At 32.7% G+C, this 18,581-nt stretch overlaps 1 protein-coding gene across 2 annotated transcripts in view; it reads left to right on the forward strand.

Moving 5' to 3' along the window:
* The window catches only part of PTEN (phosphatase and tensin homolog), an 85,527-nt gene that overhangs the window by 9,538 nt on the left and 57,408 nt on the right, over positions 1 to 18,581 (forward strand). For both annotated transcript variants that reach the window (XM_069459855.1, XM_069459854.1), the window contains exon 2: positions 15,948 to 16,032. In XM_069459855.1, coding sequence (XP_069315956.1) covers positions 15,948 to 16,032 — 85 coding nt within the window. The remainder of the gene's footprint in view (positions 1 to 15,947; positions 16,033 to 18,581) is intronic.

Here is an 18,581-nt window from a genome sequence, read left to right on the forward strand (position 1 = left end):
TTTAAAAAATTTTATATTGCCAGTAGTTTTAAAAGTAATACTTCTTTCCTTTAGTTGTGTAATTGTTGAGCTGTTAGGTGTTACTTTGCTCCTGGTATTTTGTTGTTGTTTAATGCATTCTTTAAACTTAAACTTTTTTATTCTAAAGCTGCTTTCTTATAGTCAGATATGATAAAGTTAAATGTACTAATGTAAAATGGCAAATTTCTGACAAGTTATAAAAACTTCTTAAATCTTTCTAGGTGAAGAGAATAGGGCTGACTCTAAGGTTCTCTGATGCATGTGTTACATTCTTTTCTAGGCTCTAAATTTGCTATGTCAGCCTGTTGAATTAAAGTGCTTTATGTCTAAGTTAAAAACTTGCATTAATGAGAAGTTTTTTAAGAAAAAAATGGAATGGGAAGATGCCAAGGGACTAGCTTTAGTGGATTCTGAATTTTTTGGTTTTGTTTTGTTTTTAGGGCAGACAAATACAATTACGAAAGCGTTCTAGGAATAAGTTGTTTGCTATGATTTTTTTTCTGTTAGCTTGATTTTACAATTTGCTTTGCCTCTAACTTTGCACATGCAGAATAAAATGTCAAGGCCTTATTATTAAAATTTTGACTGTTAAGATTCTTTTTGAAATTGTAGGGGATATTCAGAGATACTGATAAATATTTTAAAACCAGGATGATTAATCATGTAAAAAAAATAGCATTCTGTAATTTAATTGAATAAGGCTTACGGTGTTTATTTCAGTATATGAATAAAAAACTCCATTTGCTTGCTGTACTTAAGAAAGTTTCTTCTATAGAAACTTGACTGATCAAAGAGAATTTAAAAAATCACCCATTGTCCTAGTTCTCTAAAATTTCATGTTTCATATTAGCTTCCAGTTTTGTTCATTTGCATATATTTTAAAATCTAGTTCATTGCAAACTTTAAAAGGTGTTTTTTTAACACAGTTTTCATTAGCATTCCATAATTGCGTTAATTATTTTAAATGGTGAAATCATCAGAAATATTTAATTATTTTCTTGTACTTACACATTAAGCTTGTTCCTGGTTTTGGCTAGTATCCTTTCTCTTATTTTCTGATTTTTTTTTTTGGAGTGGGCTAAAGATGACCTAAATATTAGGGAAGATTTTCATGATTTTGATTCACAAAATCAAAATCTCACACAAAAACTATCTGAAATATTGGAGCCTTGAAGTTTTTTTTTCCTAAATTGTAAGAATTCTATTGCTTATTTAATACTGAAAGCATGTTTTACTTATTTAAGTGAGACAAAATGCAGTTTTATCTAAATACTTTTGACCTGTCAATTTTCTTTTCCTGTTGTAGGAATATTACATTTTGTTGAAATTAAATTAAAGTGGGTATAGAAGATAATTTGAATAAACTATCACATCATTTTTATACTAAAGTGGTTACAACAGTGTTTTCTGTTTTTCAATCAGAAGGGGTATTGACTTGTAATGATATTACTGTTCTCTGAAGCATGTTTTGAATGATATGGTTTATATTTGCATAGTTGCTTAGGTAATCGATGTGATATTAATGTGCATTTATAATAGTTTTGTGATAAATATTGTATTTTATCAGATTTTATTTTGAAGTATCAGATACTAAAGCAAATAATCTTATTTAGCTAAATGATAACTTTTTTTTCTTGTGTTTATGCCTGAGGCCTTTTTATTTGATCATTGTTTTATTGATGGACTTGAACCTGTGTGCAGGCTGTTGAAAGTTGTAGTACTGATAAGGTATACAGTTTGAAGAATGACTTCCCCCCCCCATATCCAGGTGTAATACAAAAATCATTTCTTATCAGTGAGGTATATTTATTAATTCATGTAGTTAGAACAAAAATATTTAAAATACTGAGGTAGAAACATTCTCTTTTTAAAAACAAAATTACTTCTTTGAGTAACATTTTCAAATAAGATAAAATTGTTTCAACTCTTAAGTAAATTTTGATCTAAGTGTGCTGTATACCTTCTTGGATGCTCATGAAAACAAAGTGATAGCAAAAATGTTTTGTGAGTGTATGCATGTGTGGTTTTTTTTTTTTGGCAACCCAAGAAACACTCTTATATCTAAATAACACTCATGGACTAGTCGTAGGAAATCTGTATAAAATGAATAACTAGTACACTGAAAGTATGATACAGTTTTGCTTATCTAGGTTGTGGTCATGATTATGTGTAATATTGTAAAATATGCTAAGGTGCTGGTTATTAAGGCTATTTGGATTCTTTTTAATACTGAAAAGGTCACACAGATTGTGATTATTGTGGAGTGTCCAAGAACTAAGGCCTGCCATCTGTTACTCAAATGTAGGGAAAAGTTAAGATAATTTAGTGATATAAGTGGTTTTGACACCTCTGTTTTTGGAATCATCTACTGATTATTTTTTTTTAAAGACTAATAGCAAATTTTAAACTTCTGCAAAAATGAAACCTAAGAGTTATGCTAGTGTTGATATTTTTCTGCTAAAATATGAAGATACTGGTTGAGAACTAAAGATTATGTAATGAAAGCCTGGCTTTCAGTCATTTGCTTTTACTAAATTGTTTGGACAGTTAACTGGAAGCATTGTGTTTTATCTTGAGATATTAAAGTATACAAGATTTTGATATTTTTAAACTGTAGTTTTCCTAACAAGTTAAGATATATAGGAATTCATTATTATAGAAATCAGCAGACTGATTTAATAAGAATCCCTTAAAGATTTGCTTTAAGTGTTTTTCAGGTTCTCTGCTTTCTTCTCGTTCAACTTAATTTTTGTCTGTGTGTAAATGAGCTTCCCTATTTAAAATTTTGCTGTTGAATTTTAAGCCATTCTAGGAATTGTTTCTATAACTTTCTTTTCACTGCTAAGAACTTGGTCTTATCAAGTTTTATAGAAGTCTTTAAAATTGCATATTTGGCTTAACAGAATCTTATAATCTTAAGCTACTTTGTTTCATTATGTTGGGATTGTTTTTATTTTCATGAGAAGCTTATGCCAAATGATTAATATGATCAAAAATAATATTTAAGTTTAGATGTGATTTTGAATTTACATTTTCAAATGCAGCTTTGTGTCTGGGGCCTATGTTTTTTGTATAAGAAACATCTTGCCAATTTTTAGATTAATGTGTTTGAGGAAAATAGATTGGTTTACTAGCATCAGTTTATAGACTTTGGTAAGGACTAAATTGTAGGCCATGTGAAGAATGATATACTCTTATGGACCTTTGTGGATAGACAGATGTGCACATAAATTATAGCTTTTACATTAAGTAAGGCACAAGTGTAGGTGAGATTTTTATCCAAATACTAAAAGTTTAACTGTTTGCTTAGTAGTATTTAAAGGGCATGAGGTGTTGAGAACACTTACTCTAGTATCAGTATATTTTAGAGTTGCCTATTATTAAACTTTAACATGAATTTTGGCTAGTATTTTAGTATATGTAATTTCAAATTTTTTGGTAATTATTCAAATGATTTTAAACTTGATAATATGATTAAAATATCTTCAGTGGGAATTGGAATCATTTTATAATATTAGAGCAAGGCAATTATAAAATCTGTGATTCTTACTTACCTAGTAATGGATGGACAGACAATATATTTGCCTTTATATTTTAAAATTCACATATATTTTTAGTTCATATTGTTTTTCTCTAGACTAAAATTCTGCACTTAGGCAAAGCTATTTTTGCCAATTGGAAAAAAAAGGCAAAGCTATTTTTGCCGATTGGAAAAAAAGCAAGTCATTTCCAAATGATTTCCTGAGTTTGCAGTATAGAATTAGCGAGACTTGATTTTATTATATTAAAGCCAAATTTAAAATGAAGCAGTCTAGCACACACTTGTTTGGAGCTTTTCTCTTTTAAAGTGGCTTCAAATTAATAGGGCTTTCATTGAAAGGTAAGTTTTGATTGTTAGAAGCAAATATAAGAGTTTTGCAATTTTTGCTTACTAGGAAAAAGAAAACCCACTTGCTGGAGGCACATTTGATTAGAACTTCGTTTTCTTAGTACCTTGTATATAGTAGGTTTTGAATATTGGTAAATTAGTTCATGGTTGCATCTGCAAAGTCAGTACAGATGGAAATTTTGGAATCTTGTTTTTTTAGCTAATAATGAGTGAATTGGCACTATTACTAGGTCTTTGTTCTCGAACTACTGATATGTCCCTTGGCGTTTTCTGCATCTTACCTGTTTGAGTATCTTTTCTGCTGTAGAAGTTATTGGTCTTATGTCTTTTTACATAATTATAGAGTAGCCAAAACCTAGTGTCTTAGGGTAATCATTTCTGGTAAAACAAACAAATGATAAAGGCATAGCTTTTATAAGCAGAATGATATAACAGAAGTAACTTATAAATCTAACATTTAATGTAAAGATTAGAGTATTTAAAGATATTCTTTTATGAACTTTATGGTAATGCTGGATCAACGTTATAATTTTAACTTTCACAATCTTTTATATGCTTTATTGTGATTTTGTTCTAGAAAATTATTAATAGCATTTGGCTTAGTTCAAGTATATAATGCTGTTGACGAGTATGTCTAATGCATTTGTTGAGCTAGTCATCTTTTTGAAAGCTGTTATGTAAGTTATATTCATATTTTGTTTGATTTGTCATTAGTGGTGAGTCCTAGATGTTTTTTAGGGAGAGCAAAACAGTCAAGGAGTGTGTGTGTATGTGTGTTTTAACAGCAGCAGAGTCCTGAAACAGGAAACCAGTCTTATCGTATTCATCCAGAGACCTAGGAAGAAGGTAATTGTTATACTCGTTAAAACCAGTTAGGCAACTTAAATTTTTGGAGGTTCACAGATGTAGGCTTGAACAGTTGTAGATAGATTATTTCACAATTAACTGCTTATGAAGAAAAATTTATTAAGTTAGTTGAGAGAACTAGTAAACCCTGAGTTAATACAATATGTAAATTATACTTTGGATTTTAGAGTATTGTTAATATTATCAGTGATGGGTTAAGATATTTTTCTGAGGTTCTGATTTGCTTAAAATTAAATAATTGAGGTTCACAGTACCTTGTTTCTTTAAAAAGTTAATTTTTTAAACTGAGTATAATTTTAATATATTAATTGCTTTCAAAATTATTTTTAAACGAGTTCAGTTGGAAAAAACGTTCATTTTATTTCAGGTGTTTGGCACTGGAAATTATCTTCCCTTTGTTTGTGTGTGTGTGTGTATATATATATGCACATTGTTACATAGTTGTAATAAGTGTTTTTGTACTGTTCTGTGGTCTGTTTTTTCACAAATACAATTCTTATCTGTTAATAGGTACTTATTTTTAAGCTATTTAGATAATCATCAGGCTAGGCTAAATACCATGGTTTGCTTACCATACTGTGTTAGAGTTATTTCTGTTTTTTTTTTCCTTTTATAAACAACACTCTTGTGAATATCTTTATATAGTTTTGTTTGTTTGTTTGTTTTTTAGAGTATATTGCTACAGTGTTATTGCTGGATTAAAAGTGTAACAGAGTGTGGCCAGGCTCCATGGCTCACCCCTATAATCCCTCCCACTCCTTTGGGAGGCCAAGGCAGGAGGATCACTTGAGGCTAGGAGTTTGAGACCAATCTGAGCAAGAGCGAGACCCTGTCTCTATGAAAAATAGAAAAATTAGTCAGACATGGTGGCCTGTGCCTGTAGACCCAGCTACTTGGGAGGCTGAAATGAGAGGATCGCTTGAGCCCAGGAGTTTGAGGTTGCAGTGAGCTGTGATGAGTCCACTGCACTCCAGCCTGGGGGATAGAGCAAGACCCTGTCTCAAAAAAAAAAGTATAACAGTTTTTAATACTTCTTTTTTATAAGTTGTAGATTTCTTGCCAAATGTACCAATTTATAATATTGCCACCAAGTAGAAGAATTACTAGGTATTCGTGATGTTACTTTTGAAGAGTGTGATATTTCCATTTAGAAAGTGACATCTAAACTTCTATTTGAAAGCAAAAATATGTGCAAACTCTTTCGCCATGACAAGTTCATATAATGTAAAAAAAAAAAAAGAAAGATGTGAACTTAGGATTGGTTGGAGAAGTAAAAAACTTAAGTAGAGGTCATAGATTATTTGGCAGTCAGTTTTTCTTTCTGGTTTGGCAATGCTAGCAGATTAACTAAAAAGTGTTAAAAGAAACTTAAACTTCATGCTTAAGTGAATTTAAGTTAATTAATATATCAGAATTCCTTCTTTTACGTTTTGTTTATAAAAAACACTATATTGAGTTGCCTTGTAATGAGACAATTAAACTAAATTTAAATAACAGGACATTTTTAATTTACATACAACCTCTGATAATCTCTTATTTACAATTATAGAGCCCTTTGCAGTTTTTTAGATTTAAAGATATTTTCATATATACCATTTGGTCCTTGAAACAATCAGTGAAGAAATTATAGCAAGTGGTATTATCATTATTGCAGAGAAGAACAAAAAAATATTTAAGACCCAGAGATTGAGTGACTTACCTGAGGTCATAGGCTTTAAATTGCACAGCTGGGAATGAAACCTCAGTCTTCTATATTAAATGACAATATTCATTAAGTGCTTAGGACAGGACCTGGCACCTAGTAAATATTTAAATGTTCCTGTGTTATTCCTTCTTTATTCTTAAAACCCCATTTGTGGGAGCACTCATCTTCCTAACATTTTCATAGTTCAAGCTTTTGTATCCATGTACCCTTTTCCCTTAGACAGTAAAATCTTAGCCTGCGTTAATTTGATCTGTACAGGAATGATTATGTGCTTTAAGTATTAGGACAAATTGTTCTTAAATAATGAACAATTAGCACTTTATCAGTTGGAAAATTCAAGGAACTATTTCTGCTATCCTCTCAATGTGAATCTTCGATTTAGGAACCAAAGCCATCATCAACATTCAACATACTTAATTGGGAAGAATAAAATCTAGTAAGAAATATAAAATCTTAAATGAGAAAGTCATAAAAGAACATGAGAGTGATATTTGAAACATAATTTGATCAGAAGAGTTGATAATATGGCTTTAACTGTGACATACTTGGAAAGTATTTAAGTTTAAATTTGATAAAAATTTATTGAAGGAAATGTAAACCTGTTGTAGCTTATGAATCAATGTCTGAATTTCTTTTCCCCTTTAATGAGCCTTACTTGTGTGTTGGTTGAAAGCACTGACAGCAAGGAAAAAATTCCAGAAATTGCTAGTAAATAAAATTAAGTGGTAAAGTCCCAATATCTGCTAACTTGCTTTCTGTTCCTGTTACCTTTTCTTGTTAGTCTGACTTTATTCATTTCTTTAGTCCGGCCACTGGTTTGGCTTAGTGTTCCTTTTATGAGCCAGACGACTTCAGATTTGCTTTTGATGCTTTTTGTTTATTACCTCTCTAAAACTGTATTATCAGTTTCTATTTTGCCATTCATATATTACAGCTTCCTATTGTCACTGCAACTTTTAGTTAACTATAATTTTAAAAATAACTTTGATCTGTGGCAATTTAATTTTTCTTAAAATAATATGGCAGAATAAAGCATGATTTGTAACTAACACTGAATTTTAGTTTATAAGTTATTTAGTGATAAGTATACTTATATATGTTAAGCACTACAAGGAAACTTTTTATAACTGCTTTACTTTTAGTGAACTTAAAATAAGATTTAGTATACATGTCAGGAACACATTCTTATAGAATAAGATTTAGGGAGCTATTTTTAGTTATTATATCCTATTTGAAAACTTTAAATTTCTAGTATAAACCGTGTTAATTTAGGTACAAATACAAATTTGAAATAAGGTAGATACTTTATTTAGATTTCAACTCAGAAGTTTAATAAAAGATATTTTGTTAATTAGATGAAACTTGGAACATATTTGTAGTGCTTTCAGTTATGACTAGATGCTTAGAACAGGCAATAAAAATTTACTTAGGCTAGGAGTGGTGGCTCATGCCTGTAATCCCAGCACTTTGGGAGGCTGAGGAGGGAGGATCAGTTGACCCCGTTGTTTGAGACCAGCCTGAGAGCAACATAATGAGAACCTGTCTCTACAAAAAGTAAAAAAAATTAGCCAGGTGTGGTGGCACATGCCTGTTGTCCCAGGAACTTGGGAGGCTGAGGCAGGAGGATTGCTTGAGCACAGGAGTTTAAGGTTGCAGTGAACTATGATGATGCCACTGAACTCTAGCCTGGGCAGCAATGTGAGACCCTATCTCAAAAAAAAACCCAAAAATTTACTTAGCTGGTAAAATAGCCATATTATTATATAATAAATAGGTTGTATTATGGGTTAAATTAACTTCTGTGGACAGACTTTAGAATTTAATTACTGTTAATTAATTTTTCCCTTTGTAGAGTATGTGTGTTCTATGGTGAGAAGGGATTGTTGTAGCACCTAAATCAAGGCTGTTCAAATATGGTATACATAATTATCAAAGTCATCAAAATGAATCACTTAAGATCTATGTATTTTCTTGTATATAAATTATACCTCAAAACAAAACAAATTTAACATTTGCTCAGAGGTGGAGGGAAAACACTGTTCAGTCTATCTCAGATCTGGAACTGTGGTGGCCATCCACCCTAGACAAGATAGAAAATACCATGTGTGCATTTCTTCCACTTCTCTTCTTATTGTATATACAGTATTCACTGATATTGTGAGAAAAGAAGGATTTTTTTTCTTTTGGAATAATATTTTACATATGTTCTTAAGTTAAAATAAATACTCAGGCCAAAGTTATAATAAAATAAATACGTAGGCCAGTGTGGTGGCTCACTCCTGTAATCCTAGCACTTTGGGAGGTTGAGATGGGAAGATCGCTTGAGGTCAGGAGTTCGAGACCAGCCTGAGCAAGAGTGAGACTCCCCGTCTCTACCAAAAATAGGCGTGGTGGTCATGCCCATAGTCCCAGCTACTCGGGAGGCTGAGGCAGGAGAATTGCTTGAGCCCAGGAGTTTCAGGTTGCAGTGGGCTGTGATGATGCCACTGCACTCCAGCCTGGGTGACAAAGTGATATCCTTTCTCAAATAAAAAGGTGAAATAAAATAAAATTAATACTTAAAAGGCAAATTGATATAGTAAAGATTTCAAGAGCTAAAGTTTCTGTTAGGGTTTGATGTTCTTTAGAAGGGTTAGGTTATTCCACTAGAAATGATGGACTCATGGGATAAGGCAGTACCATTTGTTCAATTTATAGACAACTATCACTATGTTATAAGCATTGTTCATATGCTAGCTCATTTAATCCTCATAACAACTCTATATAATAGGTACCTTTATTAGCCCCGTTTTGCTTGGGAAACAGGCACAAAGTATGTAACTTGCCTAAGTTTACACAGTAAGTAAAACTGGGGTTTCAAGTTCAGGCAACTTGGCTCTGGAATATGTGTTATTAATCATTATGCCACACTGCCTGTAAGTAGATCTCTAGATGCCAGAAATATTGAGCTTTTTCTAGTGACCTAGTTAGTATAATTCTTTATGCTTAATACTTATAAGTCATTAGATTAAAATTTCATATTAAACACTCCTTATTTAGAAAAATATCAGGCAAGCGTGGTTAAGCCTGTTTTGTATTAGCAATCATATATATATATATTTATATTTTAGTCCCTCAGTTCCTGTGGTTTAAATTCTTTTTATAAAAATGTATGTCATAAAAAATTATGTGTAGAGAAGCATAAACACTGTATATTAGAAAGATTTCGTTTATTGGTATAATTCTTGGCATAAGAAATATTTGTCTCAAGAGTCAGTACTTATTTAGGTAGATGCTGACATTAGCTTTGGAAATGCCAGTAGATTTTTGTATTGTATTGTCTTTTAAAAATTCTTCAGTTTTAAGATTTCATTAGTAATGTAATTACAAATTAGTAAATCGATTTTATTTCATCCTTCCTTTGAAAATTTATATTTTGATTTGGAAATATAAAAATCATAATCTCTTGTGAGGCAGTATGGTATAAAAAGCTTAAGTTCTGGGTTTTGAACATAACTTGGGTTAGAATCATAACTTACTACTTACTGACTTTGGGACCTTGAGCAAACTGCCCACTCTTTTTGACCCTCAACATCTTCATCTGTGAAATGGTATTATTACATTATAGGATTGTTAGGATTAATCGTGAGAATGTAATGGCATGCTATCTGGCACATGATATTCAAGAGATACTAGTTGTCTATGTCTTTCTAACTTGTAATGGATGCCAATGGCAGTTTGAGGTAAAATCTCAAACTATATGAATAAGGAAGGTGAGAATTTGAGGAAAATGAAACCTTAAAAGGACTGAATTCCTACACTCTGTTTAAAGGAAGAAGCAGGGCTATGAACAAGATCATTGCTTTGCAAGGGGCTCCCATGTTGAACCTGGCCTTTGACTCCTTATCTGTCTGATTAACTTGAACTCCCTGCCGTCACATCCTTAAAACTGAACCATATCTTCTGTTAGTTCCATGTTCTTCATACAGCTTTGTGTGTAAGCTGCACTGGACTGGTTGCTTTTTCCTGAATATTAAATTTTTTTTTTCTTTTTTTAATTGCTGGTCTGACTAGGGTATTCCTGAGTATTTTATGTCCATATCTCTACTCTAGCCTTTGCTTGGAATGTTCTAACTGCTCTTACTTCTTTCTGTATCTACTGGTGTCTAACTTACCTCTTATGGATAATCTAATATATAGTACCTAGTTGGTGAAGCTTTATCTGTGTCCCCACAGAATTAATCCCTGGCTCTTTAACACTTAAAATACCTTGATCTTTTATATAAAAGAGACTTTGTCACAGTTGTAGGTCTGTGTCTCTCCTCGAGGGCAGTACTCATTACTTAGCCCTATATTCTCAGCACCTCTTGCACAGAATGTTCACTGTATGTTTGAATAATTATGTGAATTACGTATAGGGCCAGCCGAGTTTACTTTAACATGCATTTGTGTATAGTTATAGGCAAGTTTTCTTAAGGTAACCAATTCTTTTGCAACCTTATTTGTTGCTATGGTTTGAATGTCCCCTCCAAAACTCATGTTGAAATTTAATTGCCATTGTGATGTTATTAAGAGGTGGAACCTTTAAGAGGTGATTAGATCATGAGGGTTCTGTCCTTAGGATTACTGCACCCTTTTTGTCTGTTTCACACACTTCCTCATCTTTCACCTTCTATCATGGAATAACTCAGCAGAAGGTCCTTGTCAGATGCAGTGCCATGCTCTTGGGCTTCCTAGCCTCTAGAACTGTGAGCAAGATAAATTTCTGTTCATCGTAAGTTACCCAGTATGTAGTGTTCTATAGCAGCAAGAAAGAGACTAAGGCATTTGCTTTATTAATTAGTATTCATACTGCAAGGATAAATTTCAGTTTAGTCCCGGCTAGGTTGACCACATTTCAAGGGGCTTTGTACTTCTATGTTTTTCTATGAGGATCTTACCTGAATTCTCACTGAAATTAATGGGTTAGGGTAGGTAAGTTTCTTAGTGATAGTAATTCTTCTTTCTTTTAATAAAATATAATACTTTGTTGCATTGCTCAGAAAATCATAGATTTCAGTTTATATTTTCGACCAAAATGTATTTGTAACTTTTTGGATAGGAATTCCAGAGTGGTAGTAGCCACAGCTGCTTTGGATTCTCTATTGCTGCTTCTGGTGCCTCATTTTTTTCGTGACATTTTTCACTTTCTTACATTTGTCCTTTAAGGCAGACTTAAAAAGATAAAGATACTCAGTTTCAAGAATTACGTTGCTTTAGGCTGGATTGAACCTCTGTTCTCTTCTGCTATTTTTTTCATGAATGGACATAATATCTCAAAATATTTTGATAATTGAACAAGAGCTACATTTTTAGGTGAGGTTGATGTCTTATATGAGAATAACATCGCAGCTTATATTTATGATGTTTAAGTGATAATCATAATAGTTTTTTTGGAATCTTTTTAATAAGAACGCTTTGAGCTTGGGGGTGAGTTTATGTGTTCCTAAAGTGAAAAAAATTGTCCCTGGCACATAGTAAATGTTATATAAATCTTAGGTGCTTTTATTAGTATTTTTTTGGTAGGAATTTAGAACTCTTAAAAACTACCTACAGAGCTGATTCTAAGTCATACAGGGTAAGACAGTATTTTGCCAGGACATTTAGTAAATAGACTTGGAGATAGTTATTAATATGAAGCACATAATTTAAGAAATCTGTTATAGAAATAGTGCAGGTGTATTGTAGCAAAAATAGAAAATACAAAGCAAGCAAAAATGAGGGCAAAAAATCTGTATTCCTACCACCTACAGGTTATTACTTTGAGTACCTTAATTTATAATCTTTTTGTCTACATATGTCTATATAGATATATATGTATTCTTTTATCTATTATACTGCACATTCTTCTTTGAAACCTTTTATTTTAGTCAATTATACCGGCTTTTCCATATCAGTAAATTTTCATCTCATGTAATACCTAGATCACATTAAAATTTTTTTAGGTGGCTCAAAAATGTCCTTTATGGCTGGATTGTCTAAAATAATATTCAAACCAGCATTGTATCTATGAAATTGGCTGTTAGGAAACTTGTCTTTAAAAATCAAGGGCAGACACCCAGTTTTTTTTTTTGTTTTTTGTTTTTTTTTTTTAAAGACACTGATTTGTTAAAGAGAGACTAGATCACATCCTACAGACTTTTTGATTTTGTCCAGTTTACTCTCTCATATCATTTAGGTTGATCTATCCTATTAGTATGTATTTCCTGCAGATTAAAATTTATATCTAAAGGCTTGGTGTATTTAAGTTGAAGATACTTGGCTATCATAGATGATACTGTGTCCTTTATATTGCATATTGAAAGTTATGTGGTCTCTACCTGACTTTTGTTTATGCTGAGATTGAGAACTGAAAGTGGGCAGTTGCAGTCTTCTTGCCAACTGTTCGATTATATTTGTTTCCTTACGTTAGAAAATATTTTATGTAGTATTGTTTTGGCTCTATAAAAAAAGTTCAGTTCCTCATCAACCACTCACTTATTGGTTTAGCATCGTATGTTCATCTTTGCGTACATAAGTTAATTTCATTAGGGCTTGTAAAGTAGGACTTTTCTCATTCTATCCTTTTATATTTATTAACTGGTGTTTTTCTGTAAAGTAGAGCTTGTTAAGTGGGGCTATTTGGTTGCCCTTAAGTGTAGTTCCTACAGGAAAAACAAGATGAATACTTGAATCTCTCTTTTTACCATTTTTCAAAGTGAAAAACTGAGTCTGTAAATGAAAAAGGTATCTTTTGTTGTTTTAACTTTTTTTCTTTTGAGCATGTTTATAGACTCAGGGATTTTTGTTTTATTCAGGGTTTTTAAATTTACTACCATTTAAATTTTTTATTTGATGCTTAGATTATCGCAACTAGTCATTGGGACTTTTATGCCAGCTCATATGTCCCTTTGACATAGATCGTTAATCTCTATAAGCCTTCCCTGTTCTCTGGCATGGAAAAGTGTCCCAGGCTCGTCTGTATCTTCCCTGCCCCAGACCTGGCATCAACTCTTTTTCAAAGGAATGGTACCTTTTAGTGTATTATATTAGAGACAAAACTTTGGGTGCTAGGAGTGTTTACTACTGCTAGGGTGATGTTGTTTATAGGCCATTTCGGTGAAAAGACCTATGAAATATAGGCTTTTAAAAACATGAATTCATATTAATATTTTTAATTAATGTTTTACTTGATTTCTTGATTTTATAATATCTGTTTTCTTACACTAATAATCATGAATCTTAAAATCAATAGCGTAACTTCATTGTTTATTCCTACAATATAAAGAAAATAATTTCAAGATATCAATAATATTACTAAATCCAGTAAAACTATCAAAGTTTATAATTTTTATTAGTTTCTGATCATTCATGTGTACATGTTTGTGTTGAGGATGCTGAAGTTTAAGCAAATATATGTGTAAATATTCTTTCTCCCATCTGTGTACAAAAGATACACTTTGTATACCCTGTTTGGTATATTCTGTAGATCTCTCTAGTCAGTACATACTTCGTGTACATACAGCCTTTTTTTTTTTTTTTTTTTTTTTTTTTTGTTGAGACAGGGTCTCACTTTTTTGCCCAGGCTAGAGTGAGTGCCATGGCATCAGCCTAGCTCACAGCAACCTCAAACTCCTGGGCTCAAGTGATCCTACTGCCTCAGCCTACCGAGTAGCTGGGACTACAGGCATGTGCCACTATGCCCGGCTAATTTTTTCTATATAGATTTTTAGTTGTCCATATAATTTCTTTCTATTTTTAGTAGAGACGAGCGAGGTCTCGCTCTTGCTCAGGCTGGTCTCGAACTCCTGACCTTGAGCGATCCACCCGCCTCAGCCTCCCAGAGTGCTAGGATTACAGGCGTGAGCCACCGCGCCCGGCCCATACAGCCTTTTTAAAAATTGTAATATCAAAATAAAAGCTTTTGGTAACTTGATAATTTTTGGATCAAAAATACTATTGAAGTCAACTCAATAATGTGAAGGCTGCAGAAAGAAAAATATCTAGAAAAGGACACTGGATTAGGTGATTTTTGAATTGTATTTGGAAGATAAATGGGTCCAGAAGTGGATGGGCAGAGATCATTATAGACGATCTTTAAGGGAAGCTTTAGGCAGATTAGCTGGGCTGGTGTGAAAGGTCTGTATCAGAAAATCATGAGATTAGAGAGGATTGATGGAGCTCAAGAAAAAAATGAGAGCTGGTATGATGGATGGGCAAGGCTTATAAAAATGTAGATTGTTGGTGATTTTTATATTAATAGTTGGATATAAATTCTTCTTGAGTGTAGAGGTTTGTTTTTATGCCAGTTATAGTCTATAACATAATTGAATATAATGAACATGCTAAATATTGATGGCAGGTGACCTTTGAACAACTTAGGGGTTAGGGTTACCAGCCCCTGCACAGCTGAAAATTTGTGCATAATTTTGACTCTCTCAAAACTTAAACTACTAAACAGCCTGCTGTTGACTGAAAGCCTTACTGATAATATAACCAGTCAATTAACATGTATTTTGTATATGTATTATATACTGTAGTCTTAAAGTAAGCTAGAGAAAAATGTTATTAAGAAAATCATAAGGAAGAGAAAATATATTTATTCATAAAGTGGAAGTGGATCATCATAAAGATCTTCATCCTCATTGTCTTCGTGTTGAGTAAGCTGAAGAAGAAAAGGGGTTGGTCTTGCTGTCACAGGGGTGGTAGAGGTGGAAGAAAGTCTGTGTAGAAGTGAACGTGCATAGTTCAAACCCACGTTCTGCAAGGGCCAACTGTGCATTGATTGGAAGTGGGAATAATAAAGTTTCTATCTCAGTTCAGTATTATCAAGTCATAGATAGCAAGGGTTGGAAGAGACCTTAATGATTGGTTATTTCTTTGAACCTAATTATCATGTAGAATAGAAAATTGAGGTCTAGAAATGTTAAGTGGCTTGTCCAAATTATACAACTAGTTAGAGGCATAGCCCACTCTTCAATCTGGCTTCCTGAGTCTCACTTTATCTACTTTTTTGCTATACCATGATGTCTTCTTTGGCCATGAAAAATTAGAAGTTGAACTGTTAGTCTTTCTAGGCAGGTGCAGATTTTTTGTTTTTATTTTGATTTTTGTCCCAAAATACTTTAGTTCTGTGATTTACAAAGCCCTTGGTTTTCGTTTTTCTCATCCCTAAATATGGATGTTACCTTTTGCCTTACATGTATTTATATTGTGTTAAATAGAGGTGTTTGAAAATTATTTCGCTGTATAATGGTCTTGAGGGTCTTGAGGGTCTTTTTTTGGAATTGATATATTTACCACTACTTCTTAATTACCCATAAAGGATTATAAATACATTGATGGCTTTTTATTACTATAGTTATAGTAGGGAAAGCTTTCTTTTTATAATTAGCTAATGTTTTAAAATGTATACATTTAGTTTGCACTGTTGCATATTTCAGATATTTCCTTAACTTAAGTACCCAGATATTTATCCAAACATTATTGCTATGGGGTTTCCTGCAGAAAGACTTGAAGGCGTATACAGGAACAATATCGATGATGTAGTAAGGTAAGAACACTTTTGAGTTTCTATTTCAAATACTGATGTTTATAGTCTTGTTGTAGTTTCATTTAGAAAAGACTTTTAAGTCACAGGAAAAGATACACTTTGTGATGTAAACTTTATTATTATGGTTCTCTGTAACTCCTATTTTGCTTAATAGCAATGGGAAACGCTTCATTTGATAAGAACTAACCTTATACATAATCAGGTACTTACATGACTTCTCGGACTCCATAAAACGTCTCTGACCAGGTTAATGCCTGGATTCCATTACAATATGATTTTTGTCTTTCATTTGACATCAAAGATTAAGCCATTCTTGAGTGGATTTATTCAGTTAAACTTAATCATACTAAGGTGTAGATGACAGATACTATGTATTTTTATGTAGAGCAATTTTTAGTGGGGCATGAGTGTACCAAGAACCTGAAGAAGTATTTGGTACAAGGGATATAGAAAGGAATGGCCGGGTATACCGAAGCCTACATTAATCAGTTGTATTATTTTGCACAATTTTCTAAATATAATTATTCAGTTGACAATAATGAATTTCTCAAGGCATACTTAAATATTGAGTTTTAAATACACTTATGACCTAACAATACAAGGTATATTTTATAGAGAAGGAAATTATATCTGCTGTGCATGTAGTCTTAATGTACTTTCTGATTTGAGAGCAACAATATATATTTATGTACAAATTAATTGTAAATTGTCAGTAGGAACTTCAGTGGCTTTCAAAGTTAAAATTCTGAACCAGGCATGGTGGCACACACCTATAAGTCCTTGCTACTCAGGAGGCTGAGACAAGAGGATCACCAGATCCCAGGAGTCTGAGGCGAACGTGGGGAACATAGTGAGATCTGATGTCTTTAAATTTAATTTTTTTTTTTTAATTTTTAGAGAGGGGGGGTTTTGAGCTGTTGCCTAGGCTGGAGTGCAATGGCCTGATCAACTCAAGCTATCCTCCTGCCTCAGCCTCCTGAGGAGCTAGGACTACAGGTGTAAGCTACTATGCCCAGCTAATTTTTTTGTTTTTTCTAGAGACAAAGAGTCTCTCTCTGTTGCCCAGGCTGGTCTAGAACTACTGGCCTCAAGCTGTCCTACTGCCTTGGCCTCTCAAAGTGCTGAGATTATAGACATGAACCACTGCGCCTGGCCTGAGACCTCATCTCTTAGACAAGAAAAAGTTCTGGATTATTTCTTTTACGTTATTTCGTAAAAGTCTTTCCTAGAGACTTTCCATTTAAATGTTTAGTGCTTATGAGAGTTAAATGTTAAAAATGGATGAGAAAGCACTTTGTAACTTATAAAGCATTACGCAGATATAGAATCCTTTTATAATAGTTGTTTAAGTATGTAAGACTACCTGTATTCTTTTATGAGCCAGTCAAAAGTTATTTCGCTAAGCGGTTAATTTTTAGTAACTTGCTTTGAACTATAGTGTATTTACATCTTTGCAGTATTGAGTTGTGTTCAATTGGAGTTTTGTAGTATTTATATTTCATTCAAAATTTAAATACTTATGAAAACTATAAAAAACCCTACTACTTTGTAGTTTCTATTAAAATTATAGATAATACATGGAGGGGACAGAGGTGCTGTTTAAGAACTTGAAAATAGGGAAATGAGTTTGCTTTCTCATAGTTAGGCAGGACGCAGTAGAAGGATGTTTAACATTATAGGCTCATAGGAGCAGCAGCACAACACAGCTTGCGATAATAACACATCTCAAGAAAATGCCATGAGCCATAGAAAAAAGAATGAGGGAGGTAAATTTTGAATCAAGAGAGATGGAGAATCTGGGATAAGAGCAGTATAGTCACCAGACATGTATTCTTTGCTATGGTGCAGAAGTGTTTATCAGGCCTGGATGAAATATCTCACACGATGATCTACTTCACATTACCATATTCAACTAAGTACCAATTCAACGCAGCCAGATTAGTACTCATACTGAAAAAGAGTATGAGTACTCTGTCTGAATGGAGGGCAAGTTTTCTGATTATGGTAAAGATATCCTCATGGTAAATTAATCTGGTTTGCTAGTTTTTACACTGATCACTTCTTGGGTGTGTATTAGTCACTGAGACCAATTGATTATCTTTTAGGTTACTGATGAAGTCCAGTTTCTGGACCTGTACCACTGATGATCAGATCTTAGATTGTAATAACTTCACCAAGAAAATACTATGCTGGGAAGCATTTTGGTTCCTCATCTTCTGATTTCATAACTCCTACCATGCCTCTAAATTAACAGATTCATACACTCAGTAATTAAGGCTGAAGTTTATTTTATCTAGCTTTAATCTGTCTAGTTTGTTTTATTCTAGCCTTATGACTTTTTCAAATCTGCTTTCCTAACAAATATGTGTTTGGATTATTACTTAGCCAGTAGTTCTTTTAGCCAACTCATCTTGTCACATGTTACGCTAATATTAATGGTATATCAACCTGAAGGATTATCAGCAGAATATAATACCTATGCTATCCTTGTTTTGTTTGTTTTGTCTTGTTCTTTTTTTGATTGGAGGATAAAGGGCTAATAAGGCTTT

The sequence above is a fragment of the Eulemur rufifrons genome, chromosome 28 (genome assembly GCF_041146395.1).
Source record: "Eulemur rufifrons isolate Redbay chromosome 28, OSU_ERuf_1, whole genome shotgun sequence".
Classification (NCBI taxonomy): domain Eukaryota; kingdom Metazoa; phylum Chordata; class Mammalia; order Primates; family Lemuridae; genus Eulemur; species Eulemur rufifrons.